General features: G+C 38.3%; 3 protein-coding genes across 5 annotated transcripts; 2 read left to right on the top strand and 1 right to left on the bottom strand.

Moving 5' to 3' along the window:
• The first annotated feature begins 1,122 nt into the window (after window positions 1-1,122).
• On the top strand, window positions 1,123-7,840 carry LOC135615945 (glycerophosphocholine acyltransferase 1-like). Of its 2 annotated transcripts, none has more exons than XM_065115052.1 (8): window positions 1,123-1,341; window positions 1,456-1,563; window positions 1,651-1,708; window positions 1,827-1,927; window positions 4,450-4,545; window positions 4,617-4,710; window positions 5,828-6,065; window positions 7,293-7,840. In XM_065115052.1, exons 1-8 carry the CDS (start codon window positions 1,264-1,266, stop codon window positions 7,651-7,653), a joined length of 1,134 nt encoding a protein of 377 aa, XP_064971124.1. In that variant the 5' UTR covers window positions 1,123-1,263; the 3' UTR covers window positions 7,654-7,840. The 2 variants fall into 2 exon arrangements, with proteins under 2 accessions (XP_064971124.1, XP_064971123.1); XM_065115051.1 differs by having other exon boundaries at window positions 1,125-1,341; window positions 1,444-1,563.
• Window positions 7,841-8,166: 326 nt separating this feature from the next.
• Window positions 8,167-21,203, top strand: LOC103990013 (aminopeptidase M1-B). The gene is made up of 20 exons (XM_009409020.3): window positions 8,167-8,304; window positions 8,387-8,644; window positions 8,732-8,880; window positions 8,962-9,064; window positions 10,112-10,298; window positions 10,396-10,489; window positions 10,741-10,894; window positions 11,718-11,822; window positions 11,923-12,039; window positions 12,731-12,844; window positions 13,884-14,066; window positions 17,059-17,377; window positions 17,457-17,578; window positions 17,657-17,754; window positions 18,649-18,826; window positions 18,958-19,072; window positions 19,162-19,229; window positions 19,324-19,398; window positions 20,730-20,807; window positions 20,891-21,203. The coding sequence occupies exons 2-20, from the start codon at window positions 8,405-8,407 to the stop codon at window positions 21,074-21,076; spliced, it is 2,685 nt and encodes an 894-aa protein (XP_009407295.2). The 5' UTR covers window positions 8,167-8,304; window positions 8,387-8,404; the 3' UTR covers window positions 21,077-21,203.
• Window positions 21,204-21,775: 572 nt separating this feature from the next.
• LOC103990014 (beta-galactosidase 2) lies at window positions 21,776-27,352 on the bottom strand. Of its 2 annotated transcripts, XM_009409022.3 has the most exons (19): window positions 26,791-27,352; window positions 26,541-26,636; window positions 26,334-26,446; window positions 26,122-26,188; window positions 25,913-26,005; window positions 25,692-25,835; window positions 25,321-25,409; window positions 25,120-25,225; window positions 24,949-25,036; window positions 24,592-24,710; window positions 24,332-24,496; window positions 23,957-24,126; window positions 23,748-23,857; window positions 23,528-23,637; window positions 23,322-23,432; window positions 23,157-23,258; window positions 22,804-23,009; window positions 22,408-22,726; window positions 21,776-22,309 (listed from the first exon to the last, which is right to left on the bottom strand). In XM_009409022.3, exons 1-19 carry the CDS (start codon window positions 26,980-26,982, stop codon window positions 22,199-22,201), a joined length of 2,511 nt encoding a protein of 836 aa, XP_009407297.2. In that variant the 5' UTR covers window positions 26,983-27,352; the 3' UTR covers window positions 21,776-22,198. The 2 variants fall into 2 exon arrangements, with proteins under 2 accessions (XP_009407297.2, XP_064971120.1); XM_065115048.1 differs by lacking the exons at window positions 26,541-26,636; window positions 26,791-27,352 and having other exon boundaries at window positions 22,048-22,309; window positions 26,308-26,369.
• Between the last annotated feature and the right edge of the window lie 456 nt (window positions 27,353-27,808).

Raw genomic sequence — 27,808 nt, 5'->3', positions numbered from 1 at the left:
TTAATAAAAAATATTTTACAATGATTTTTTAAAAAAAAAATCTTCTCACAAAGCATCATAATTTTTAAAAATTTTGATAAAGTACCCCTGATCACATGAAAAGATCATTTTACTTTTGCTTTTATTGGAACCATTGTCATCGCCTCTACTCACCAATCACTCCTATTTTTTAGCAACTCCTCCCATTAGGCCTAGTGATAGAGGCATAATCTTCGCAACGTCTATCATTGCTGCAAAGTTATTATCACTTTCAGCCCTCACCCCTAGCATCTCGACCATAGACCTAAAAGGAAGAGGGTAGCTAATCTTTACCCATAAAACTTCTTCATTGTTGTTAATCGGCAACTATAAAAAGAGAGGTTCGCAAGGTCGATAATCTTCATTGTTGATCATGAAAGGATCATGAAAAGAGACGATTAGTGGCATGAAGGATAGTGATCAATAGGAATAGAATAATCATTTTAAAAAATATTCGATGAAAAAATTATAAAGTTGGAGTACTATTTAAGAAATTCTTAAATTTAAAGATTTTTTTTAGAATTGGTTCATTATCCTTTAATGAATCAATTAAATTGCTCTTATGGCGACTATCACTGTACCACCAATTGAATTGAAAGTGACTTCACTAATTTCGGCATTGGTAAATATCGCATAAAATAATATGGTGTTTCCGCTTATAACGTTTTGTTACAACAGTTTGATGCCGTTCTTAACAGCTAGCCGTTGTAACATCATCATAATTTATAATCGGGTGACGGATGTCCTCCGTGGCTGAACTACCGCCTCAATGCTTTACTTACTCTTCTAGACACACCGACTTCAGCTACCTTCCTTGTGATTGGAGTCGCGAACAGATACGTGGAGTGAGTTGCACGTGGATGCCCACAAGTCAGTCAATTATGAGGCAGGTAAACAGCGGGTAATCTAAACTTAGTAGGAAAATTATTGCTCATCGCTTCACACAGCGACAAAAATGGCCAGAAAAGACACTCAAATAATCAATTATTACTGAAAGATGGTCAGGTCCGACCGTCTTTGTGTCAGAACCGACGGTCTAGATTCATTTGGGTGTCCTTTAGCGTCGGTTTGGTGGGGGTCCATAGCGCTGCCAAATACCGGGGCAGGAAGAGAGTCGCGTCTTGCCCTCGAGACTTCGTCTCTCACAACCCTTCCCCCTTCCCAGCCTCCTCACCATCTCTCTCTCTCTCTAGACGAACAGTAGACCGTTTAATATTTGGTAGACGAAGAGTAGCAGTACAGGGGATGGGAGAAGGTGAGACGGGGTCCGATGAAGGAGAGGCGTTCCAGAAGGTGCGGCATCGAATCGCGGATCAATCCAAGGTATGCACATATGCTTCAGTTTCTCATGCATATTAGTGCGTTGTTTCATCTATTTTTGGCTCTTGCTATGGGTTCCATTTTGGTTCGATTGTTGTTGATCAGAGAGTGGTCCAGACGAAGGAGATCCTGTCGAAGCAAGCGGCGCAGACGAAGGAGATATTGTCAAAGCAAGCCGTGAAGATTGCTAAACAAGCCGAGGAACATGAGCGTATCATATTCAAGGTACTTCGGTTGAGCAGATGTGTTTCACCCTTTGTTGTACTAAACGTTTGGATCTTTAGCCCTTATTTGGTTCTTTTTGATACCCAGGTGACTCATTTGTTGGGGGTTCTTGGATTTGGTGCTTTTTGTTTCATTTTGGGCGCTAGTAAGTTGTTATCGGTTTCATGTTCTCTCGTTTGGTGAAAGATTTGGCGTCTATCAAAAATTTGATGATTGTGAATATAGGTTCCACGATTTAGATATGTTCTTCTTTTTTCAATTAGGGCCACAAGATGTTCCCTACGTGTATTGCTTCTTCTATGTCACGTTCGTTCCTCTTCGTTGGATATACTATCGGTACAAGAAATGGCACTATTACCTCCTGGTGAGAACACATTCTGTGATCCTTGAAACTTTGGTCAATCTTCCATTCTTTACAATGACGAACGTTGTTGTGTTATCTGAAAACGTTAGCCTGAATTGTGATGTTGACTTAGTACGGATTTGCTAGACGTAATAATTAGTCTGTTTTAACTTCTTTGATATAAGGCAATACTTGTTCGATACATTAACCCAGAAAATGCTTGACAACAAACCATGACACTTCAGAAGAAGTTAATCAGTGTAGATTTTATTAAATAAATTGCCAATAGTTTTTAAATTTTGTAGGAATCTTCTTTTCTTGATTTATTGTCATCCCCCTCTGGCATACTTTCACTGAGATCTAAAAATCATGTGGGAATCATAACTGTGCTTAATATTACTTTTTTTTCTCTAAATACACTATTTCAATGTGAGCCTTTACCTGCATCATTTGGATATCTTTATGAATCAACAACCTTTTATATTTTAGAATCTTACAGTAGGTCAATATCATTTAGCTACATATCTTTGTCAGAGAAGTGGACGTTGACGTTGATTGAACAAGAGAAGTGAAAGATCAAACAAGCTAGATTAAAATCAATGGAATATGACATGCAAAGAGGTTCCCTGTTGAGTTGTTGGAAGAGAGGTGTCTCATTTCGAATAAGGTGGCCCATGATAGATGGTTCCCATGTCAGATGGGTAAAAAGATGAAACAACATATCTGTTAATGGTATACAGTGCTCCCGTGACCATCCTTAAATAGAAAGTTATGCATTTATATTTTTGCTCAAGTATTTTTCATCCTGAAGCAACTATTGTGCTGTCTACTGATAACACTTAGAATAGATTATTACATTTTCTTTTAGTTTTCTGCATCTGGAAGGCCCCCATAGTTCATTAAAAGTGTTAATATTTTTTTGGTGTAAAAATGTTGGTTCAGATCTTCTAATCTTCTGGGTTAAGGAGCTTAGAACAATGAGCATGAGTTTTTTGTTTCTTCTTTTTGAATTGGCGCAACTATTCAGAGTTTGGTATTTGGGCTCTATCAGGTATGTCCTTTTTGTGACAGACATAGAAGTCAGAACTGTATTATAGTTCTGTATCTTCTGGTGTCATAATTGGCTGTTAAAATGCTCGAGTAGAATACCTATGCGTCATTGAAGTATACCTGCAGGAAAGTCTTTAAAGCATCCATAAAGTTTTTGGCTGCAAAGTAAAGTTGAAGTATCTTATATGCATAAATCTTTATAATTGGTCAACTTATCCTATTTATTTACTATAATTTTGTCCACATACCTGACTAATATGCAACAACAAAGATGACATTGTAAAGTTTGATCATACAAGTGGGTTTCTTTTGCTTTCTCAAACGTCTTCTGTGATTGAAGTCTGCAACCTATCCTGAGCTCAGGATAAATCATGGCTTATGACATGAATGATTGCAATGTATGAAGATTTGTGGCCTTCAAACTGGTAAATAGTCTCATTGTGGGACATTACGAGGCCCTAGAGGCCCTAGCTGATTCAACCACCTATGTTTTTTTTTTAAATCCAATCACTTATGTTGCTTTGCAAGAAATAAGTGAAATAGGACGGGACTTCATACTTACAAGTAAGATCAGCATGGTTTTATGGTTTGTCAAAATGGTTACCATCTGTGAGTGTTTCATGACTAGTGGCCTTCAAACTGGTAAATTGTCTCGTTCTGGAGGCATCACGAGGCCCTGGTTGACTCCTTTACTTGTGTTGCCTTGCAATATAGGTGATCATTAGGAGGAAACATTGAACTTAGATGTGAGATCTGCATGGTTGTATGGTTTGTCAAAGTTCTGCCTAAGCATGTTTGAAGACTTGTGGCTTTCAAATGGTAATTCTCTCATTCTGGGGCATCGCAAGGCCTTAGCTGACTGCTTTGCTGATGTTGCTTAGCAACATAAGTGAACATTATGAGGAGTCCTCATACTTGGTAGACATTGTACTTACAAGTAAGATCAGCATGATACTTTGGTTTGTCAGAAATGGTTACCATTCAAGGATCAAAGTGTTAAGTCATGGTTAGGAAAGCCAGACAATTTTTCTGCTTGCTTTAGCCTTTTTTTTTTTTGGTAACAATTTGTGGAATATAAGTTAACTAGTTTGAACTTGTAAAGATGAGACTTTATGCTGGCTGTCCCTCTCAAGAGCTATAACAACTCTTTACTGAAAAAGGGAAAAGACAGCCCATAGTTTATACCTTAGATTTTCAAACTTTGTGCATCACATATTTATAACAAATAAATTTCTAATTGCTTGGTTGTTATTTTCTGTCTGTAGAATGTAATTTCCATTTATCTTCTTTGCATGTTGGTTTCTGATGTATGGTTATCTATCTCTTTTTTTTTTTTTGCTTTACTGCTTACTATTATTTTTCCAGTTTGTCAGAATGTTGTGTTTGTTTTTGAGACATATTTACTGCAATATCCAACCTTTCTACTTCCATGTAATATTGTGCACTACTAACTTTTTATTTCAATATACTAACAAGTCCTTATGTTTTTACAGGATTTCTGCTACTATGCAAATACATTCTTCCTAGTAATGCTACTCTTCTTTCCAAAGAATGAAAAGCTTTTTATGGTTTGCTTCTCATTTGCTGAAGTAAGAACTTATCCCTGGAACTTTATGGAACATGTATAAAATCGAAGTAGCTAATATCTGACCTTATTTAGGGGCCACTTGCTTGGGCATTAATTGTCTGGCGTAATAGCCTGGTGTTTAGTTCAGTTGACAAGCTTGTCAGTGTTCTCATACATCTTTTTCCTGGTAAGTTAGCTATTTACTTGATAGCAGAATTAGCAATTACACTTGCATATTTATACACTATATATGTTCTTTAGCCTTTCATTTCCTATTCTGCACCACTCTAACATTTTTCTGAAAATTCTTTTGGATAGAGAAATATTAAATATGATTTGTTTCTGTCTCTTATGTGACTTATTCATGTATTGTGTACATATGTAAATAATTTTTTTTATTGACATGCTATTTTATTATGCCATAAAGGTGGATTATTGATGTGTGTAACTTGTTTTGGACATCTCTGGTTACATCGAGAGATGATGCCCAAATTTTTTTTCCATTTCTTTATTTCCTTATTTTTGCCATTATTTGATTGATAGAACTCTTTGCTGAGTAGGAATCAGATAGCATTGTTAATTTGCTGTTATCCAGGAAAAATCTGGGGATGCACTAGTAATGAGCTTCCATATCTGAGATGTAGATGTACTTCTGGGAATGTATCAAGTAGTCTCCATAAGGGGATGAACAGTGGTGATTGGTGAAGTTAGTGTACAATGCTTATAAATACTTGATTCTGAAACATTTTTAGAAGGGTGTTTGTTGAAAGGCAATGCATTTATTAACGATGAGAAGTCAATAATGCATAACTCTAGAATATGGTGGATCCAAGAAACAAAGAAAGATAAAAAATCAGGGATAATGCTATATAGACTTGTATAAAAAAATTGTCTATTGGTGAAGCATTTTAAAGTTTACACCATGCAAAAATGGATATTTTGCAAAATCCTTGGACATCTAGTTTGATTTGAAATTTGACTTACAAGGACCTTTAGTGTTCATAGGAGTTTATCAACTAATAGACTTCCGTGTAGATTATGCATGAGTTACGTGGATCTCCTGAATTTTGATTTTCTGTTAACACATAAAAGTACTTAAGTTGCAAACAATGAATTTGCATTAAGCAAACAAATTGGAGTTTTGGTCTCATTGGTATCAGATCACCAATGTGGATAAAGAAATTATTACATGGCAATTTCTCAAAGGTTTGGTTCATGCTTCCACTGAACTACTGCTCCACAGTTCTTTATCTCAATCATTGCATTTGTTCCTTACCCTTGGAATATGTTGAACTACATTTCAGGAATCGTTTTCTTCACTATTCGGTGGTGGAATCCTGAAACTTTTGCTGCCATGCACCCAGCAGGGAGAGCAGCAAGGGTGTCATGGCCATATGTGGAGGATAAATCATACCTATGGACATGGTTATTTGTTGTTCCTCTAATTGCATATACCCTTTGGCAAATTCTCTATTTCCTCATTGTGGACGTTCTACGTCGTCAGCGACTCTTGCAAGACCCCGAAGTCATGACTTCTTACAGGTTTGAATATGTTTTCCTCAAGAGCCTTTTGTTTTGTTTATTTCCAGCAGCTATAATTTTGACATATTTAATTTTAGACTGTTCAATGGTTTCCATTATCATTTTTCCGACTTATAAAAGTGTGCATGTTGATATCCTTAGATTCCTCGATATTGATTGTTTACAAATCTGCAGTAGAAAGCTCGTAACTGTTAAGATTTCTGCTATTTCTATATGATATGTTGAAAGCTGGAAGCTATTGACATGAAAAAAATGCAATTTAGTACGCCGGACGAACTCTATTGTTATATGATTCTTGGAAGTTGGAACAATTATTGGTCTAGGGAGCCTTTGTCTAAGAGCCATTCAAAATTATTTTATTCTTGAGAAACCAATTACCTCTTCCAATTAAGGAAGTTAACAAGCTCCTTGATGTTCTTTAGTTCATCCAGTTTTTTTTTTTTTTTTTTCCAGAGAGAAGATAATGCATTAACTTAGAAGATGAGGAGTACATGAAACACACTCAGCATCTGAGGATATGAGCTTAAGATGCTCAAAATGAAACTTCCCATTCCATAAAAAGGTGGACTTGGTAGTCTTTGCAAAAAAAGGTACCTAGTTGCCAACACTGTTGACCTTTATAAATGTGACGGAGTGTAGCAGCTTGAAAAAGACTTGCCAAGTCTTGGATGTCTCTGATAATGTTCAGCGTTTGTGAAGGTGGTGCACTGGATCAGTTGATGATATCCCCAGTCCTCGTCGAAACAGATTCTAGATGACCTTGTGTGTATCTGTGTAGCATTGCAGCCTTTAGCCCTTCCTAAATGGCTCTAGCTTCAAAAGCATCCAAAAAGCTCGAGGGGGAAGTCTGCCACCTGGAAAAATGCAGTTTTGATCACAGTCCAACTATTTATTGCATAGCTCCGAAGGAGTTGCCGTATAGCAACAGCTTGGTGAAATACACCAGTGTGCTTGTGCTTGGTGTGTTTGACTCTTAACATCATTTCTAACCTTCCAAACCATCCACAACCCATTAGCAATACAATGTTACTTTTGCAGTGGATAACTCGGTCTGAATCTGTCACTAAAAAATAATGATACTGAGTTGCTTGTAGAACATAGTACATGAATCACTTTTAATCCTTTCACATGAAGCATAACAGTCTTTTCCTGTGGATTATAATTTATGTTCATAACCCGGTAGAGAGATACTTTTTGATCATTGAAATCCTTGTGCCGGTGATGCAGGGAACTCTCAAAGAAGGCTCAGAAGGCAAACAACATCTGGTGGCGGTTGAGTGGGCTGCTGGGTGATAAGAACCGACAAATTATGTTCATTTTGCTCCAAGCTGTATTCACAGTGGCAACCATGGCCCTTGCAGTTCCCATCTTCATGTCCTACAAGACGCATGTTACTTTCCAAATTTTCAAGGTCTCTGCAATCACATGGAATGGCGGCAGCTTCATTCTGGATGTCATACCCAGGCAAGCTGTCCTCAGGGAAAAGAAGAAACTGGAGATGAAACCCATTGTAGAAGAGCCGGACAGACTCTCGGCAGATCTCTCAACAAGCAGCCATGCCACCTCTGGCGAGCCAAGTGGGATGTAGATTGATAATGTATAGAATGCAAATATTCTGATTTCTATATGAGCCTTCAAGTTGAGGCAGAGACTGATATCATCTAGTTCTGTGTCCTCCCTTTGGTTTATTCTTCTTCAATGTTACATAACTCTAGGGATATATGTTTGAAAACAAGGATTTTAATTTTGAACGATACTGACGGTATTGGACGGTACGCATCGGTTCGTTAGCAGATTGATACGTGGGTTGTTCACTACTGAGCGGTATCAGCTTGGCTATGACCTGGTTGTGGGGAGGGAAGAAGAAGCATGTGGGGAGGGAAGAAGAAGCATTGAGGGAGAATCGGAAGAATTTCAACACTTTTCGTCGATCTGACATCATCCTTCCTCGACGATCTCAATCTAAGAGGTAACAGAGAGGCGATAACCCGACTTCTTCTTCGTCGACTATCGTACGTCTTCATCTGTAATTGTTTCCAGGAAAATTCTTATTGTTGAGGAGTCGAACAATCGAAGTGGAACTCGTAAGGCAGCCGTGGAACTCGGTGATACAAACAATGGGCGGATGGATCCATATGTAATCGTTACATGGTTTCGATTTTTGACCGACTGACTGCACACATTGCGTCTTAACCATTGAGCAAATGCACAGAGATCGACATTTACTTTTTGACAGGCTGTATGTAATCAATTTTAATAGGCTATATATATATATATATATATTTATTTATTTATTGATGTACATAACGTCCTCTTCACAGAAGCTCTGAGGAACAAGGATGGCGGAGCAGCAGCAGAGCGTCGAGGAGTTCAAAGGCCGACCGCGGCTCCCCCGATTTGCCCTGCCGCGTCGGTACGACCTCACCATCGCGCTCGACCTCGTCCGCAGCACCTTCTCTGGCGCTGTCGAAATCGCCATTAACGTCGTGTCCTCCACCCGCTTTCTCGTCCTCAACGCCGCGGACCTCTCTGTCGATCACCAGTCCGTCTGGTTCAGGAGCCAGGAATCCGATCGTCAGGTAGCCCTAGCCCTTGCTTCGCAATTTGCATCGGTCAAAGGACGCTCACTACGCTCTCTCTCTCTTAATCGGGTCGAGTCGTCGCAGGAAACCAAGCGCCCCTCGGAGACCGTTGAAATCGACGCGGACGAGATTTTGGTTTTTGGGTTTGATGACCTTCTGCCCATCGGAGAGGGCGTTCTCGGGATCCGGTTCACGGGTACGCTAAATGATCAGATGAAAGGGTTCTATAGAAGGTAGACGCTCTCGTTTCATCTTCAAGAAAATCTCGTCGATGTTGTTTACGAATGAAAGGAAGTATGTCATTAATTGTGCAGCACCTATGAGTACAACGGAGAGAAAAGAAACATGGCGGTTACTCAGTTCGAGCCTGCCGATGCCAGGCGTTGTTTTCCATGCTGGGATGAACCCGCCCTTAAGGTCTTTGTTTATTTATAACACATCTTTTGTTCCCTGCTCTATTTTTTGACATTATATTTTCCATGTTTATCCCATTTTCTACAAATCTTCAAGGGGTGGAACCGGCATCTTCTTTGGGTTAATGTACATTCAGTAATGAATGAAATCTTGACATAATTAAGAATCATTCTTCTTGATTAAAAGTACTTGCTGTTAAAAAGGTAATGGTGCTTCAACATTCTATTGCATCAAGATTGACAATTACTTTATAAAAAGATCAGATCTAACAATGATGTCGAGAAACATATTGTTAAGCATGACTGTTACGGTTAAGTTAATAAAGCTTTCATGGGGTGAGAACAGCATGAGAATTGTTGCCTAGTTTAATTGAAACACAGCTGTCGTACACTCTGTAGGTTTACTCATGAGGACTGAGCGAAATGGTGATACAAATGAGCATGTTTTTGAGGCACTAAAAATGGTTATATATACGGGTCCCTTGCATGCATAAATATTGCAGATAATGGGACAAAGGCAAAAAAGTCCCTCTCTGCTAGTGATTGGTTGCGCTATAAACCGTCATCTCTTTTTTATTTGAGCAACCATACTCTAGACAAGCCCCTACAAAACGTCTGGACTTAGTTGACTGATACTCTTATGTGGAAATAGACCCTAGATTTAGCCGAATTAAATTCAAACACTGAAACTTTTGCCTTAACCTTCGCAACTTACCCAGGAGATGTTGATGCCAAAGGAAATCGATGGAAGCATTTAGTATCTGAATGCATGTTGGAGACGCTTATTTATTAAAATTGTTGGTCAGTGAATTATAACCTTTAACTAGTTCTTAATTTGACTCCTCTGCAAAGGCCTAGACCTCCAACTTCTAATTTTCTTTGTGGTCCTGCTGCCTGCACTGGTCTAGTCCAATATTTCAATTATGCTATATCTCCGTACCCATGACAATTGTGCTTCTGTTATTTCATTTATTGTTTCTTGCATATTATGATAATCACTGCTCATTATATAACTTTATCATGAATATGTGGTTTCAAAAAAAATGTTCAGGCTACATTCAAGATAGCACTAGAAGTGCCCTCCGATTTGATTGCATTATCAAACATGCCAGTGGTAAATGAAAAGGCTGATGGGCCTATCAAGACTGTATCTTTTCAGGAATCACCAATCATGTCAACTTACTTGGTTGCCATTGTTGTTGGTTTATTTGATTACGTGGAGGCACCTTTGCCTGATGGTGTGTAATATTTTTCTTGAAGCATATGGATTTCTTTACTTTACAAAATTATTTTTCTACTTTTGCATAATGCTGCCAGCCTCTGCTACTTCTTCAGGAATAAAAGTTCGTGTGTACACTCAGGTTGGTAGAAGCAATCAAGGAAAATTTGCCCTAGACGTTGCTGTGAAGGCATTGGAGCTATACATAAAGTAAATGCTTATTGCTCGACATGTTTCATAAATTAATTTGAAGTTGAACCCAACAACCAAGCAATAGTTATTTGTATGTTTGTGGTTCCTACCGTAGTTGTTGTTCTCTTGTTTGTATATATTGCAATACACCTAATCAGATATTTGTTATTGCTTTTTCCTAGTCGATCTCTACTGGTTTTCTGTTTAATTTTCTATGGATTTGAGGATTGTTCTGATGACCAACATACTAGTTTCTCAATTGTCTCCAGATATTTCTCTGTGCCTTATCCCCTTCCCAAATTGGATATGGTTGCAATTCCTGATTTTGCTGCTGGAGCTATGGAAAACTATGGATTGGTTACATACAGGGAAATAGCTTTGCTCTATGATGAATTGCACTCATCTGCTTCGGTTAAACAATCGGTGATCTATAGTTAAATATCATTCTTGTCTTGTTTAATTGATTACGAATCATGCTTCATCATTTCTCATTTAAACTCCATACTGAGTTTGATAATAGATTTGCCTAAATGTTAATTATTGTTTGCATCAAGGATTACAATTTCGAATAATACCGCTCGTACCGAGCGGTACGTACTAGTCCGTCAGTAGACCAATACACGAACCGTCCATTACTGAGCGGTATTATATATATATAATATATATCATGGTATGCAGTACTGACTGGTACGGGCGGTACGTACCGGTCCGATGGTATATCGGTACGCGGACTGGCCGATACTACTACAGTGCTACAGTATGAAGAAAATATATAAAATTGTTCGGTACATTAAGATGTACCGCTCGGTACGCCGGTATCGTACCTTACCGAGCCAATCTCGAAACACCAATACGGTATGATATTGCATACATTGATATATATATATATATAATATAATATAATATAATATAAATATGCGACGTCGTCGAGGTGACGTTGCCTCTTTCTACCTAGGCGGGAAAAGGCGACGCTCGGCAACGTTGCCGAAATTTTTTTTACCTATATATATATATATATATATATATATATACCGAACGGTCTACCGCTCGGTATACAGTATCGCACCGTACCAAGCGAATGTCGAAACTTCGGTACAGTACGATATTTCAATCCTTGGTTTGCATAAGTTTCTAGAGACTTCAAAATAACTTCAATGCAGACAAACTTAAATGAGTCTCTTTGGATTCTTCTTGTGCCCTTAATGGAAAATCTATAGTCAGTTTTCTTATGGCAACACTTATTTAGGTGGCAATTACAGTAACACATGAGCTGGCACACCAATGGTTTGGAAATCTTGTGACAATGGAATGGTGGACAGATCTATGGCTTAATGAGGGGTTTGCAACATGGGTAATCTACCAATCTTTTCCCTATTATTGTGATGTACTCTCATCATTGTTGCACCATACCAGACAGCTTACATGTCATATTTTCGTCCCCTTTGAAACAGATGAGCTACTTAGCAACAGATTCCTTGTTTCCTGAATGGAGTATCTGGACTCAGTTTCATGGTCAGACTACATCGGGCCTTAGGCTAGATGCATTAGCTGAGTCACATCCCATTGAGGTAAAATTCTTTGGCTGTATATCTATCTACCCTGAAAAAAATGCTTTTGATTGTTTATTCCTTAAAATTATTGTCCTGCCTAAAATACTAGAGCAATATAATTGGGTAATAACCTTGTGTTATTGATGCCATTTTTGGTCAAATTTTAGTCTTGAACCATTAAGCAATTCTTGTTTATTCAATTAATTACCAGGAACTCAGTGATAGAGTACTTGTTACTCATGCATTACAGTGGTAAGAGTTTTAACCAGTACATGCATCCTTATCTTGACATTCAGAATGAGCATGCACTAGCAGGAACTTTAAATACCAAAATCCAGGTTCAGATGCAACTATTTATGGAACTATAAAATCAAGGTCCTCTGATGTTATAGGCAAGTGTACTAGCAAGATACCATTAAAAATATTATAAGTTATGGGTCTGAAATGTTACAGAGAACAAAATGTACCATCATTTGTCATGAAAATGATTAAAAAAGAATGAAGTGTTCTCTAAAAGCAAAATGGGCTGATTGATTTTTGAATCAACAAAGATAAAAGAATTTGTGTTTTTGCTATCATACCAAGTTTTTTTTTTTTTGCTAGAGTAAATTAATATGTACTGGTATGTGCATTGATAATTTTGATTTTCTTTGGTTGCATGTAAGAGTTTTTTTTCCTTTATTGATTTGATATATTGCTTCTCATTCAGGTAGATGTCAACCATGCCAATGAAATCAATGAAATATTTGACTCAATAAGCTACAGCAAGGGCGCTTCTGTCATTCAGATGCTTCAAAGTTACCTTGGTGCATCATCTTTTCAGGTTAACAGTTTCACTCTTTGGCTTGTTCTCCTAATGGGAGCTTTATATGGTGCACAAGGATTGTTTGCTTCTTTCTTGGTATCTTTTTGTGTATAGGCAGCCAACATAAACATTTGCTATGCTTACTAGCTAAACATTCAGAACTCCAGTTACATTGTGAAATTATTTCAATTTCACATTAACTCTTCTGTTTAAGTTTGCCTTTTCTTTTCTTCTAGTGTGAGCTTTTGTGGTACACCAAGGACATATGATTTTGTTAATTGAAAAATAAAATTCATCATGTAGCATACTTATAGTCTAAGTTATACTCTTAACATATTGTATTTTCCAAAAAAAAAAAACATATTTTATTTCCCCAGCTCCAAGGATGAATTACCAAGTAATGATTATTTCTATTGTAATATAGAAAGAAAGCAATTCAAGGCATTACCTCAAGGGCCTGCAATCATTCACATATATATAATCTGTTTAGAGGTCTGCTGAAGAAGATCTTCTGTTCGGTGATCTCATAACTGTCCAAAATCCACACCAGAAGAGGCCTTTGGAACTCTTCAAGTAACACTAGATAACTTATTTGACCTATACCATAAACATATCTTAACTGTTAGATGCTCCATGCTCAAAATTGGAGGTGACCTCCTAGGATATCAACTAAAAACAATAACGAAAATGAAAAAAAAAGAGAAAAATCGAATGTAGATATATTACTATTACCACTAAGCTAGATAACTTGATAAACCTTCTTTCCTAACCCAACCAGGAATAGGTTGAGAAGATTGCTCATTATTTAAGGATTCCCTGCCTCTTAATCCACAAGGCTGGGACTGTGTAGACTGATCACTCCCTTCCTCTTCATTGTTTTCTCTTCATAATGAGGGATGATGTTGATTTTGTTGTAAAAAATAAATCCTACATGAGAATCTTTTCGTAATTTACTATTCGATCTTTTTTTTCTTTCAGCTCTTCTTTTTTTCTTGTGAAAAATTTGAAGCATAAAAAATGCTTATAATTTCCAAATCTTTCCTTTTTCCTGCACCAGAAAGCTCTAGCTTTATATATTAAAAGATATGCTTACTCTAATGCAAAAACTGAAGACCTGTGGGCTGTTCTTGAAGAAGAGTCTGGCGAACCTGTAAAAAATATGATGAGTTCATGGACCAAGCAGAAAGGGTATCCTGCTGTTTATGTGAAGATCAAAAGGCATGAGTTGGAGATTGATCAGGTTTGGTTTTTAATATTCTTATCTGTTACTTGGACTTTATTTTTTGTATATTTTAATTTCTTCTTGTCAATTCTTTCTTATAGGCAAGTTTTTATGAATGGAAGGGATATAAATGGCACTGCATTTGGCATTTTTAATGTTCACTTTCTCAATTTATTATTAGAGACTGACAGTTTTAAATTTTTATATTGCAAACCATTTACATGATAGCTTGACAAGCTCTTATCCCTTTTGCCATGTAGCATATGGCTTTTGAGTCTCTTCTTTGTATGACATAAACTGGGATTCTACTGTGTTCACTTAGTTAGTTTACCCTATGTTCAGTTGTCCACATATATTTGATAGTGGTTCTTGACCTAAAGATAACAACCTTCAAGTATTATGGCATCTGTAGACTCTGCTTGAAATGCTGAACACCTTGATTTGCAGTCAGAAGAACTCAGAAATGATACTTGAACATCTTTTCAAGTGTTTTGATTTTTACTAATAAATTTTCCATATAAATCTTAATTATAGAAATAGAGACAACAGATGTCTTTTTAAGAGCCTTAAGCTATTCTTTTAACAATTTTGTTTCAATAATTGTAGAAATAGATGTCTACTTGAGAATAGCATAGAACACATTTGTGACCAGCTGCATCTCTAATCTTGCAGAGACTTACATGTAGTAATACCTCAAAGTTCTTTAATACTCTTAACTCACCCTCTCAGTTTTCTTTGATCGTATCAACTGATATCTTATTGTATGTATCTTTTTCTTCTTTGGCTTTTCTCCTATGCGTCTTCCAAAATCTAGTCACTGCAACCTGTTGCCTTCTTACTCAACAAGAAAGAAAGTCTGGTGTGCTGCTATACTGACAAATTGTATGCTGGCATGCACCATGATACCAAGGGAAATACAGGGGAGGAAAGGGGGAGAAGGAAAGGAAAGAAGACGAGGAAAAGGAGAAGAGATAGAGGAGGCAGCAGCGGTGGCTGAGAAGAGTAGTATGGGGGCCGGACTGGCAGTGGTAGCTGTGGATGGTGGGCAGCAAGCTGTAAGTTGCCGGTGGCTTGAGGGAAGTGAGCACAAGGTGTGTCAGGAACATAGGGTTAACCTAATTAAAGAAAAAACTGAACTGGGTTTACGCCTTTGCGGTAAGCCCTGTACGGTGCATGTACTGCCTAAAATTGGTGGTTGATGTACCGGTTCAAGCCTACAATCGATCTGGGTGAAAATTAAAACCATGATACTAATGACATTCAATTCCTTGTTCACATAGAGTTAGTGTTTTTCCACTTGAACCTTGAAATCTTTGGAAAGAAAAACCAGATACTGATACATCTTTAGGTTGGCAACTGTTTTTAGCACTTCTACTTTCCCTTTATTTTGAAGAGAAAATATTTATTCGTCCCCTGATCAGCTGTCCACTACACAGCATTTGTTTTTCTTTTGCAAGAAATATTAGTAGTATAATGCACTGAAATCAGACTTTTTCTCCACATGGTCCCTTGTGACTTTGAAGTTATGGTTGTCAGAACATACATAAGACTTCTTTTAGGCATGATATTCATGTAATTGCTGACATCTTTTACATATACGCTTTAATAAAAGTAAAAAGCCTGTGAGCTCAGACTTTTTTTTTCCTAATTTGACAGTCTACAATTATTTTCTACTTCCATTTGGCATTAAAAAGGGGCACACGCCAATGCAGTTTGGGGAGTGTCAATAAACTCAATACACAGCTTTCCCATGTAAGTAGAGATACTACCTTCCCATGACTTGGACCTTGGTCACCAGGTCAAAGATGAGCAACCTTGCTACAATTCCAAGACTCACCCTCCATTATCACATTTCTCCCTTTTTGCTGGTTTCTCTCACACGATATCACATATAGAGAAGACAGTTGGATTGGGAACCATCATTTTTGTTACAGCAGTACAGAAAGCACAGTAGAAGTGTTGTAACAGCTAAAAGAAAGATTTATTTGATACCACAATTTTGCAAAGAGACATGAGTCGATGACTTCTATTTGTTGAACTCATATGCAAGTGGCAGTAAATCTTGCTAATAGCTCATATATCTGCTTGATAATATTTGTATTATTTTGGTTATTCATATAATTTAGAATCAACTATTCATTTTGTTTACTTCTCGATCAGGATTCTCTACAATGCAGTTTGTGGATATTGTTTTTCTTGTAGGATAGACTTCAGTTCAGTTCTTGATAAACCACTGTGCTGCAAATTCTTTTGGTGGCAGGTTTCCTAATCTGTTGTCTTGTTTCCTTTATATATATATATATATATATATTTATATATGTATATATATATTTATATATGTATATATATATTTATATATGTATATATATATTTATATATGTATATATATATTTATATATGTATATATATGTATATATGTATATATGTACGTATGTATGTATGTACATATAATTGGCACATGAATTGGGTATTCTGCATCTTGAATTTTCTATTTGAGTAAAGAACATGAACTTCGAGCTGTAATTATGGAGAATACATTTTTGTCTGAAACCATTATCCACATAATCCACAATGTACAAAAAGGAATTTCATACACTGTGATAAGCATAACATGCTCATAAATAATTGTCTTAAATGACAGCAACTTCTATGGGCATGGGCATATGTTTTACAAAGAGAGTCATAATCCAGTAATTAATGTACCATGTTCCATGCCATGGCAAAGATGGCAACAAGCTGGCACAGCATGTGCTACTCCTTGTTTGTCCATCTCTGTGTTTGCCATGTCACTTTGGTAACCCATCATTCTAGTGGTTGAACATGTTAAGGTGATACCCATATGGAAATGGTTACCACATTGGCTGGCATATTGTCAATTATTAATTGTCATGTACATGTCATGCAGTACAAACAGGAAATACTAGCATTTAAATCTATGCGTCATTGTTCCCTTCATTATAGGTGGTAATTTTTTACATCAGAACATGACCTTTTCTTTTCTTCATTGCAGTCACAATTCTTATCAGATGGAACCCTGGGTGATGGTCAGTGGATTGTTCCTCTCACATTATGCTTTGGTTCATATGATGTCCAAAAGAAGCTTTTGCTAAAAACAAAAGTTGACAAGTTGGATATAATGGAGCTTCTTGGTTTGCAAGAAGGAAAACCTGGTTTATCAGAAGAAAGCAGCCAAGAGAATGCTGCACATAATTGGATCAAATTTAATGTGAACCAAACAGGGTTCTACAGAGTACATTATGATAATGAACTTGCAGCTAGACTTAAATTTGCAATAGATGCCAATCAGCTGACTGGAACAGATAGATTTGGTAACATAACTGTACTGCTATCAACTTTGGCTGTTTTGTAACTCTTGAAGGTTAATACCTTTTTAAATATTAAATATAGGCATTTTGGAAGATTCTTTTGCCTTATGTGTGGCTTGCAAGCAAACATTGTCATCTTTGTTGTCTGTATTGAGTGCTTACCGAGAAGAGACTGATCATATTGTTCTGTCACACATTGTAAAAGTAAGTTAGCTTCATGTCTCTTTTGTACTAGCAGATGTATGTGAACTTGAGCATGATTGGCTTTTGCTTAATTAACAGGTCAGTTACAAGATTGTGAACTTGGTAGCTGATGCTACACCTGAACTGTCAGATGACATTAAACTGTTCTTTATCAACCTTCTCCAATTTCCATCAGAGTAAGTCCATCCAAGCCAAAACACTAGATCTTTTTTCCGACTACAGTTTTATGTTTATAATCAGATATTTTCTATCTATACTGTATGATGTAAAAGACAACGGTTACCTTAAATAGTTGTCTACTTTTGAGTAATTGAATATTGAATATGGGGTAAGTAGAAAAGGAGATGATACTCGTATGGAAGTTGGCATAGAGGACATTTTCTAAACGTCAGTAACCAGGTGCTCTAGGACTATCTTCAAATCCAGATATTCTTTAAAGAGGGAAGAATAAATGAGAATATATCTTTGTTTTGTAATGCTTGTTTTAGTGAGATTTACTGATGCATTTATTGTCTGATCTATGAATTTATACTGATTTGAGACAATTACAATAAATTGCAGTATTTCTCTAACATTGTCAATAAGTCTGCAAAGCCTTTGTTGTTTGCATACTTTGATTTGAAGTCTTGATTGTCCTACTAACTCTAATTAATGTAGTCATTGGAATAAGTGGGAAGATGATCTTTAATGGTGTTCTTCCAAATGGATGGGCATGAATTTTTCTTATTTGCTTCTCATTGAGCAAGATGTATCAGTAAATCTAGCTACTGTTCTATGACATATGACATTGTTATTTCAATTTGCAATAGCATTATAAAATTCTAGGATACAGACTTCAGGGGATGTGGTAACTGCAGTGATGAGAAATTTAATTCATATTTCAATATGTTTACATGTGATTTATGACCTCAATATTCTTGAATTTGTTACTTTCATCGGTAAAGATTATTCATTCATTTGGTATAAGTCAAGTGGATGCAATATGTTAATTTGAAATTCTTTCTTGTGTGCCATTGATGAGTTCCTACTTCCATATCTGTGATTTTTGTCCTTTCATATTTTGTTTTCAGAAAGTTGGGCTGGGATGCTAGGAAAGGCGAAAGCCACTTGGATGTAATGCTAAGAGGGGAATTATTGGCTGCCCTTGCTCAATTTGGACACGAGAAGACTATAAATGAAGCAATTAGGCGTTTTCATATCTTCTTGAATGATAGAATTACTTCTGTCCTGCCTCCAGATACAAGAAAGGTTGACAAGTTCATGACTAACTATTACCTTAGCCTTCATTTTGCTCCTTCGGAAATTGATCATTTTGCTCCTTCGGAAATTGATATTGAAATTATTCTGTAGGTTGAATATGTTTCCTTTTTTTTCTGTAGGCTGCATATGTTGCTGTAATGAAGAGTGTTAGCATCTCAAATAAATCTGCCTATGAATCTCTTTTAGAGATTTACAGACAGACAGATGAAAGTGAAGAAAAAGTGCGCATTTTAAGTATGTGAACCTTCTGGGCTTTACTAGAGTGCAAAGTTTGTATGTTTGTTATATGAGAGCTAATGAGAAGTCTATCATTCACATTTCAGGCTGTTTGACATCTTGTCCTGATCCAGATATTATCCTTGAATCGCTTAATTTTTTATTGTCTTCTGAGGTAAAATATTTAATGTTCTCTAAACAAGTGTTCTCTTCATGCTATGCCATGTACTTTGGGAGAGGTAACTAACCTGTCCCTGTCCACTCTTAAGGTTCGAAATCAGGATGCAGTATATGGACTTGGAGTTAGTAGAGAAGGACATGAAACTGCATGGAGATGGTTTAAGGTACATGTTTTTAGATATCCTGAACACATGAAGTATAAAAATATTTCCTCTTTGTGAAACTGGGTCTAATTGCTATACGTAATTACTTATAATTTGAAGTCACCTAATATGGGATTTAATTTTAGTAGTTGATGAGCTCTTCCTTGTAATTTGAAGCCACTTTTTTGAAACTGGGTCTAGTTGCTATAGTTAATTACTTGTAATTCGAAGTCACCTAATATGGGATTTAAATAAGAAAAAAATGGAAACAGAACCTCACCTTTCCGTACAAGATGGACTAGCCAATAATTATCTGTTTTTCCTGAGCTTGTCTTCTATTCTCATATAGCAATTTTCCAAAATTCAGGTACTTTACATTTATAGCATTTGTGTACATGGAAAAAAACTAGGGGGAAAGCTGCCGAAGATTGAACAAGATCAGTGTTTTTGTCATCTCTGGTCAAACTGTTTCTTTTTTATGAATAAAATGAGTTTATACAATGCCAGTTAACTTGTCAACTCGATGCCAGCTAAAAATTAGGCATGATGACAGTTCTTTGGTTTGGTTAAGAAGTCCACTTGTGGATGAAATAATCAATTCTGCATAATTCATTATCCTTTATAGGTCTATGCCTTTAAATATGAACATCTTTTTGTTTATAAGTGGATGTTCTGAACTTTACATCTTGGAAATTGAACTCATCAGAATTCCAATCACATAATATCCTCACAGCTTGAGAGATATATTGTTGTTGTACGTGACCGCTACATAGGCATGGTAGACATTTCATACTTAGGAACTATGCCAGAATGTGATGAGTACTGAGACAAATGGTTTCCATCCAAAGTTGGGGGACAGCTTGGGCATGTTTATATATTTTTTTTCTACCTTTGTTCCTGCTGTGGGAAAGGAACTAAGTACATAAGTCTAGGACAATATGATGACTAAATTTAGCCCGCCAATGCTCAAACTACATAACATCAAAAGAACCTGGATGTCTCACATGAGGCTTCCCATTGGTGCACCATGCGCTATGAGCTACGCGATGTCTCTTAGCATGTGGCGCATATGTGGATGCATCCAGATACAGTTCTATAGCGAATAACAACTCGACCATAGTGCAGCAGGTAGTCGATAGTGGTTAGCTTTTGATATGCATAAGGTTTGCCAATAACTGGAATGGAACATTTATGCTACTGGGATCTTTTATATTACTGTTTCTTGAAGGAATGCCAGGGGGTGTTTGTGCTTGTGCTCCTAGTAGATGAACATAAGATCTAATTACATGGTTACATGCAATGCAGTTGTTTCAGCTCCTAGTAGTTTCAGAATAGTTTTTGGTCGAATGCAGGAAAACTGGGATCTAATAGCGAAGACATGGCCATCAGGCTTTTTGCTGTCCAGTTTCATTGTTGCCATTGTCACGCAGGTGCGGCATTAACATGTTTCTTTTTTCATTTTTCATTCTTGTGTACGTGGAAAAGTTCTTCATGATGTTACTCATGTTTCCAGTTTGGGACTGCTGAGAAAGCCGCAGAAGTAGAAGAGTTCTTCATGAGCCGAAGCAAGCCAGCATTCGCAAGAACATTGAACCAGAGTCTGGAACGGGTCAGAATAAATGCAAGGTGGATCGAGTATACGAGGAAAGAGGCCTCTCTTGGCGAGGTGATGAAGGAGTTGGCCGGTAGGGGAACTTAAGCATGTGGAAGGATTAGCAGGTGAATGCCGTCAATAAGTAAACCTTTTGTGCTAATCTGCGTGCTTATTTATGACACATGAACTGACAATTTATATACATTAAGCCAATAATGTTTGATTTCTTATACCTATCTGGTCTTCTATCTCCTTGTGACTCTAATTCTTTGTCACTGACAAAGCCAAACCCATCATCTTGTATGCTGGTTGGACGCATTGTCAATGCCTTCCCATCCATGGAAGGGTGCTTCTCTTGACATCTCCCTTGGCCTTGCTTGTCTTAAACCCTTCCACCTTTTATGCTGCATGCAACCCTTTCCCCGTCAGCTGACCACCCACATCGCCTACCCGCTCTGCTATGAGGCTGACCACCCACATCGTCAGCTGCACAAACCTGGAATCATGTCGATGCTCGTCCTCATCAAGGTCATCATCGACGTCATGTTCGACAACTGCATCTCTCAGTGGCTCAGAACAAGCTCGACATGCCCAGTCTGCAGGATTGGTCTCATCTAAGGACTCACCATCAGAATTGTTGTGGTGAGTGTCAATGGAGAGCATTATTAGGGTTCGGTCTACTGAAGAGTGAGGCTTTGTTTCCGAGAGTTGTGTTTCCTTTATATCATGTATCTCTGATTGGCCTTTCGATGAGACATTGAGATCCAAATGCTAATTTTCAATGTAAAAGAGGAGTAAAGAAAAGAGACAAAAAATAAGGTTTAAGCCATTGCAAGCTGAGTTTGCAGAATTTACTGATTCTGTTTCTTGCAAACATGACAGAGAGAATACAAATTGTCTTCCATGCTATTGGTTTGATTTTAGGATATAAATCAAATCTGAGCTTGCAAATGGACTCGATTACAAGCAGAGTCACAATTGCTTTCTGTCCCAATTCCCAGCTGCCAACCAACATATTTGAATCAAATGATCAAATTAAGTTCATAAATCTGTCGAAATCCATTTGTGCTGCTCCTGACTGCTTGGTGTGTTGCCGTTTCTAAAACCTTCACCTGTATGTCAGAAGCTCCATCTTTGGATTTGCTGTATTGAATGGTCTATGCATGAACCAAAAGAAGTATATGATTTCATCACTTCCACCGAACTCGAACACTTTTGATTCAGCTACTATCCACAGACGGCTTCAACTGTGATCCTCTTCATAGTTCCGGGGCATGGGTCTCCTCCGAAAACCTCTGGTGATATGGTCACAGAGCATCGTTGCTCGCCAAGACAGTTCTGCAATGGATCAAACAATTACTCTCAGAACTAATAATAATTTGATGATCATGATTCAAAATCAAGCTTGAGTTTGCCACACAAGTAGGGAAGTTTACCTTCTCGAAAGCATCGTATGACTTGTGGGCATGGCAACTTCCCTCAGAGAAGCTTCCACATGCTCCTTGAGGTGTGCCAAAGCTAGCAAACTTTATCGCAGTTATATTTTGTGCAGTTCCACAGAATAGACGGACTTTTGGTTTTCCATAATCTCTTGTGTGCCAATTGCTCATCGATGGCTGCCATTCAGATATATCAGCACAGACACTGCCCACGCTTCTCTTGACCATGGAAATCCCAGTAGGGTCACCGGCCCACTCCTCGAATACAACTAAGAGGTTCCCTGTAGGATTTAACCATGAACGTGGAACATGGTACCTGAGATTTACCACAATCACGGGTTAGAGTCACGAACAGCTGCTGGATCAACCTGTTCTAAATGTAAGTGCACTTGCCATTTTTGAGAGGGTTCCCCGCAGTTAGTTTGGCATTTTTTCTCATCATATGTTCCACGGTAATCACAATCACCACAACTTCCATATGCCATGTAACCAGGCCAATATCGACCAATGCTTTGTCCATTGATCCATACTTGCCCTTTTCCCATGCTACTCATGTCTAAAGCCAAAGGCTCATTCCCATCTGGTGCATTGAAGAACGCCTGAAGGAGCCAGCAGAAGACAAAATATCGTGACATACATAGCAAGCTTATAAAGAACAGATTAAAGTTTAAGCTCTCTTTTTAAAAAATATTAGTATAACAATATTCCCATCCATCATAATGATCCAGCTGTGTTTACAGCTTTACCTTGTACCAAGTTAGGGGTTGATTACGAGATGCTTCTTGCCACTCAACAGAGGAGCTTCCACTGAGCGAATGAAGATTCAAAGTTTCACCTCTCAGACCAATCTGCAAAATTCCATCAACATAACTAAACTGCAGTTTATTAATGAAAGAATGATGTGAACGCACCTGATACGACCATTTCTGCCACGTAAGATCTCTTCTACCCTCATTAAGACCTTTTAGCATCACTGGACCAAGAACCCCAGCATTCCATGTTTCGAAATGTTCACCAACATTCTAGGATATGAAGCAAAAAAATTAAAAGAGCATAACTGAGTTATTACAAAGTTTTGGTGTTAGAGAATGGTAAATGATAGATTTAGAAAACCTACCGGGAGACCAACTGAGACACTTAATATTGAGATTGTGTTGCTACCTGCCCGCAGCTTCACATTTCCGGCATATGTTAATTTTGGATTGTCCAGACTGCCATAGACAGTACCTGTCCAACAAGAGATTGTCATAAGTGAATATTGACCATGAAAAACACCTACTTCAAAATTCCTCCTACAAGTCCTTGTTTTGAATTATCCAGTAAAGATGGTGACCGACCTGTCGGCTGCCCGTTAATAAAGACATGCAAAGAATGACCAGCTGACATCACAGTGAGGACTGGATACTGCCCAGTCAATAAGAACTGTTCATCCTGATCGATGTTGACACTGAAGGGAGAATAAAGTCAGTCCAGTCTAAATGGAAACAAATTATTTTTGCAAATTCCAGTGAATAGCAAAAGAAAATTTCATGAATTATCTACTTACTATGTCATGTACCAGAGGTAGTCCGTAGTATCTCTCGTCACGTTTACCTGCTCCAGCAACCCATCTGTTGTGAATGCTTCTTCATCAATGGCATTAGTGTCTTCATTGTATGATGCCCAAGAAAATCCTCCAACTGAATCCATTCTAATCTGAGAGGTCTGGACTCCCACCTGTTAATAAACTTCAGCTGTGTCAGTCAGGTGGCACAGGCCAATTATTGGACAATCTGATGAGAGATGCAAGTGACTGGCTAGTCATTCAGATTATTTCTAAAATTTCTGATATATCGTAACAAAAAGGAAAAAGTTTTATCCAGGCAAAGCAGAGAAGTTTTCAGATTGGTTGGGTCTCTGTTAACAAGCACAAGAGTCTCACCCTTGCTGTGTTGTAAACTGTTGTCCTGCAGTCGGGAAGAATGCTTATGGACCAAGGAGGAAGATCGTAGTGCATGCCATTAAAAGCTACTCTAGCATATGACGAGGTGTCATAGTTGGCAAGGAAGGCAGCACAATCTCCTGAGTTTGACCTAAAAACACGTGACTAGAAACAAATGGTTTCACTGTTACTCCACCGTAAGGATTTCTGATATAGAATCGAGAAGTTTAGGCAAGTTCAGAGTTTTATCAGTACAAGACCTCTTGAGAGCTTCCAAGAGACGTAACCACAGGATCACCTGAAACCAAAGCTGACTCACACAACTTGATCGCCTTGTGGAGATCCTTCAAGTGGCCCCATTTTGGTTGTCTTAATAGACCTGGATGAAAGTAAAGATCTTTTCAGTATTTCTGCACAGAGAGATTTTAAAATTTAGATAGGAGTCAAATTATGGCTTTTAACAAGTCAATACACCAATAAAATATTTTAAGATGTACCATAAATAGCAACTATTGGTTTTAGAATTTTGAACCAAGACTATCACTCTAAAAGATCAAGAAAGAAGTGTTTAATATGCAAGAAGCATAAATGTGGTGGAACAGAACAGTTTTGCCTACCGTATTCGTCAATTGGAGCATCATAGTCATAGCTAGTGGCGATAAAGGGTCCACCAGCAGTCCGGTCAAAGTTTGTTCCCCCATGATACTAAATAAAAACAGACATCAAGGTACTCCATTAAAACCTTTCTATTAATGTACAAACAGCCAGATTAAGACAAAACTTATTACCATATAGTAGTTAACAAAAGATCCACCTTTCTGTATGAACTTCGTCACAGCAAAGGCTAAATCCTCAACGGGTCGGTGGGGAACTGGACCACCAAATCCAGTGAACCTGCAAGTAGGTGACACATTGAGGAAAACCCGAAGCAAATGCTTTTCATGAAAAGAAAAAGAAAAAGACCTCAAACTATATCCATAAGAAATTACCAGGCAGTCCAAGCTTCAGTCCACATGTTGGGTTTATATGGCTGGTTCGGAGAGAAGTAGTCACAATAGAACCCATTGCAGGTGTTAATCTGCATCACAGTTCCAAAACAAAGGAAACAGAGAAATGATTAGAAAGAGATCCATCATGGATCCTGAAAATACAAACTCATGTCTAGCTGAAGAGTGGAGTAGAAACCACAGTGTCATGGGAATCCATGATCCTGTTTCTAACAAAGTGATACTAAACACAGATGAAGGATTATTCTACCGAACGAGCTTGTAGAGTTAAAGCCAAGGCATGTGCCAAATGGGAACTCAAGGAGAAGCTAAACATAGCAATTAGGGGTTACAAATAAGGCTTCAACACATACAACTGGATCAGGGGCATCATCTTCTTTGCACATGACCCACGGAACCCCAGTGTCAAGACCAATCGCCATTTTCGCAGCCCAGGCAGCATAAGCCTTAGCAGGTTCGCCCTGGTCATACTCCAGTGGTCCAAATTCATTCTCGATCTACATAATTTGGGTAAAAAAAATTAGTACAGATAGATATCTACATGTGTTCCTTCTTGGACAAAGAAAGATCAAACCTGAGAAAGGATTATAGGGCCACCCTGCCATTCAAATAATCCTTCAGACTTCATCATGCTCACGATCTTCTCCGTGAATTTCTGCATTGCTGCCTGTCTCAGAGCAAATTGAATCACTCAATATATATAAAAGGCAATGCATTGACATAAACCAGACACTATATATAAAACTAATCAAAGAGGAGCAGCTCAGTGACTCTATCTCCTACCTTGAAAGGCTCATTGTCTGTTCTGAAAACTATGCCAGGAACATACTTTAGCCATACCGGGAATCCCCTGTAAATTAAACACACAAGCAATACAAAAGAATACCATTTCTCAGTACACAATTAGCGCTTATGCATACTTTCTTGAAAGAAAAGCAAAGAAGCACCGAGTGGAAGAAAGAACTTCACTTGGAACAGTTTCAGATCGGTTTTACCCAAAATTCCATTCAGCACAAACGTAAGGTCCGATGCGGAGATGAACATAGAGGCCGGCCTGCTGCACTAGCTTGATGAAGCGAACTAAATCATACCTCCCTTCGAAGTAATACTGTCAGAAAATTCAGAAAAATATTAAATAAAGAGAACAAAAATCGGAGAAGCACATAGAGTCACAGCGAAGAGAGATTCTAATTTTCTCGTACCTCGCCAGGAGAAGGTTCGTGGCCGTTCCAGAACACATACGTCTGTATCACGTCCAAGCCGCCATCTTTCGCCTTCTGGATGAGATCCGGCCACATCTGGGGACGAACCAAACGTGAAACCGAGAGACGAGCCAGAGAAGCAAAGGATAACAACGCAGAGAAGCAGCTCAAGGAAACCCCAAAAAATGTGGAATCCAAAACCGAAGGAGCCACATTTCCCAGAAACGAGTAAAGTAGGAACAGGGCAGACCTCGGGGACGCTTCTGGGGTAGTGAATGGAGCCAGAGATCAGAATCCTCCTCCGCCCGTCGATGGCGATGGCCTTGTGGTCGTAAGACACGGAAGCGGACGCCAGCGGCGACATCACCACGGCCATCGCCACGGCAAAGATCAGCAGTGCCGGGAGGATGCCGGCGGCGGGCGGAGCCGGCCTGGAGCCCATGAAAGCTGGCGCCTTTTTGGTTCCTCTCCCTCCTGCTGTTCCAAAACCGGTGTCTTTATCGAGTTCAGATTAACGGAGGTGAGAGCTTGAGATGCAGAGGGGCACAGCTGGACAGTACGTCCTTGTTTTGTTGCTGATTGGCTTATTCTTTTCTCTCTCTCGTTGCCTTCGGTGCCTTCGTCCTGTTTCTATCCTCCCTCCCTCCCTCCCTCGGATTTCTTTCCCCACGCTGCTTTTTGCTTATTCTATATCCTTCTTTCCTCTCTTTTCCTTCTCATCTTTCTTTTATGTGGGCGTGGGAAAGAGAACAACAGAGGACAGAAATGGTGGCAGTCATCAAGTGGGATGGGAAGTAGGCAGAATACATCGAAGAACAAGTGTGATTAGAACTGCGTGGTGGTGGTGGTGGGTGAAATGAAGATTTAATTGACGCGGTGCACACGCTCCACTCCACGTGGAGTGATCCGACGGATCAAATGTAACCATAAATTTCGTGCAGAGGATCGTGGATGGACTTGGAGAATCCGACCCGATATTGATCAGGTTACGGATGGGGGTGTGGACCCACGACCCGTTGCTTGTGTGTTAAGAGAACACCCATAGATTTAGTTGCCAATGATGAGCTACGATGCTTTTCCCGTACAAAGTTATATCTTGATTCCATTAACCAAGTAGATTGATAGATATTTGATCATTCTCATCATCCATTAGATCGACACACAAATCTTGGAGGGGTTTGGATGCCTCTTTAATATAAATTTTCGAGGGCTTCGATATATATATTTATAAAAATAAATTCAAAATTTGACATGAAAAATAAAAAAAA

This window comes from Musa acuminata, chromosome BXJ2-6 (genome assembly GCF_036884655.1).
Source record: "Musa acuminata AAA Group cultivar baxijiao chromosome BXJ2-6, Cavendish_Baxijiao_AAA, whole genome shotgun sequence".
Classification (NCBI taxonomy): domain Eukaryota; kingdom Viridiplantae; phylum Streptophyta; class Magnoliopsida; order Zingiberales; family Musaceae; genus Musa; species Musa acuminata.
The sequence above is the reverse complement of the archived record's forward strand: the minus strand, read 5'-3'. Positions and strand labels throughout refer to the sequence as shown.

Bases quoted from the DNA above. Each gene is read 5' to 3' on its own strand.
- LOC103990014 (XM_009409022.3), bottom strand. From the start codon at position 26,982: ATGGGCTCCAGGCCGGCTCCGCCCGCCGCCGGCATCCTCCCGGCACTG. The intron at 25,836-25,912 runs GTTTGATCTTTC...CAAATTATGTAG, and splicing joins GCCCTATAATCCTTTCTCAG to ATCGAGAATGAATTTGGACC. The intron at 24,711-24,948 runs GTAGGCAAAACT...ACTTTCATCCAG, and splicing joins TGCTCCAATTGACGAATACG to GTCTATTAAGACAACCAAAA.
- LOC135615945 (XM_065115051.1), top strand. From the start codon at position 1,264: ATGGGAGAAGGTGAGACGGGGTCCGATGAAGGAGAGGCGTTCCAGAAG. The intron at 1,342-1,443 runs GTATGCACATAT...GTTGTTGATCAG, and splicing joins GAATCGCGGATCAATCCAAG to AGAGTGGTCCAGACGAAGGA. The intron at 4,711-5,827 runs GTAAGTTAGCTA...ACTACATTTCAG, and splicing joins TCTCATACATCTTTTTCCTG to GAATCGTTTTCTTCACTATT.
- LOC103990013 (XM_009409020.3), top strand. From the start codon at position 8,405: ATGGCGGAGCAGCAGCAGAGCGTCGAGGAGTTCAAAGGCCGACCGCGG. The intron at 10,490-10,740 runs GTAAATGCTTAT...AATTGTCTCCAG, and splicing joins GCATTGGAGCTATACATAAA to ATATTTCTCTGTGCCTTATC. The intron at 19,399-20,729 runs GTACATGTTTTT...GGTCGAATGCAG, and splicing joins CTGCATGGAGATGGTTTAAG to GAAAACTGGGATCTAATAGC.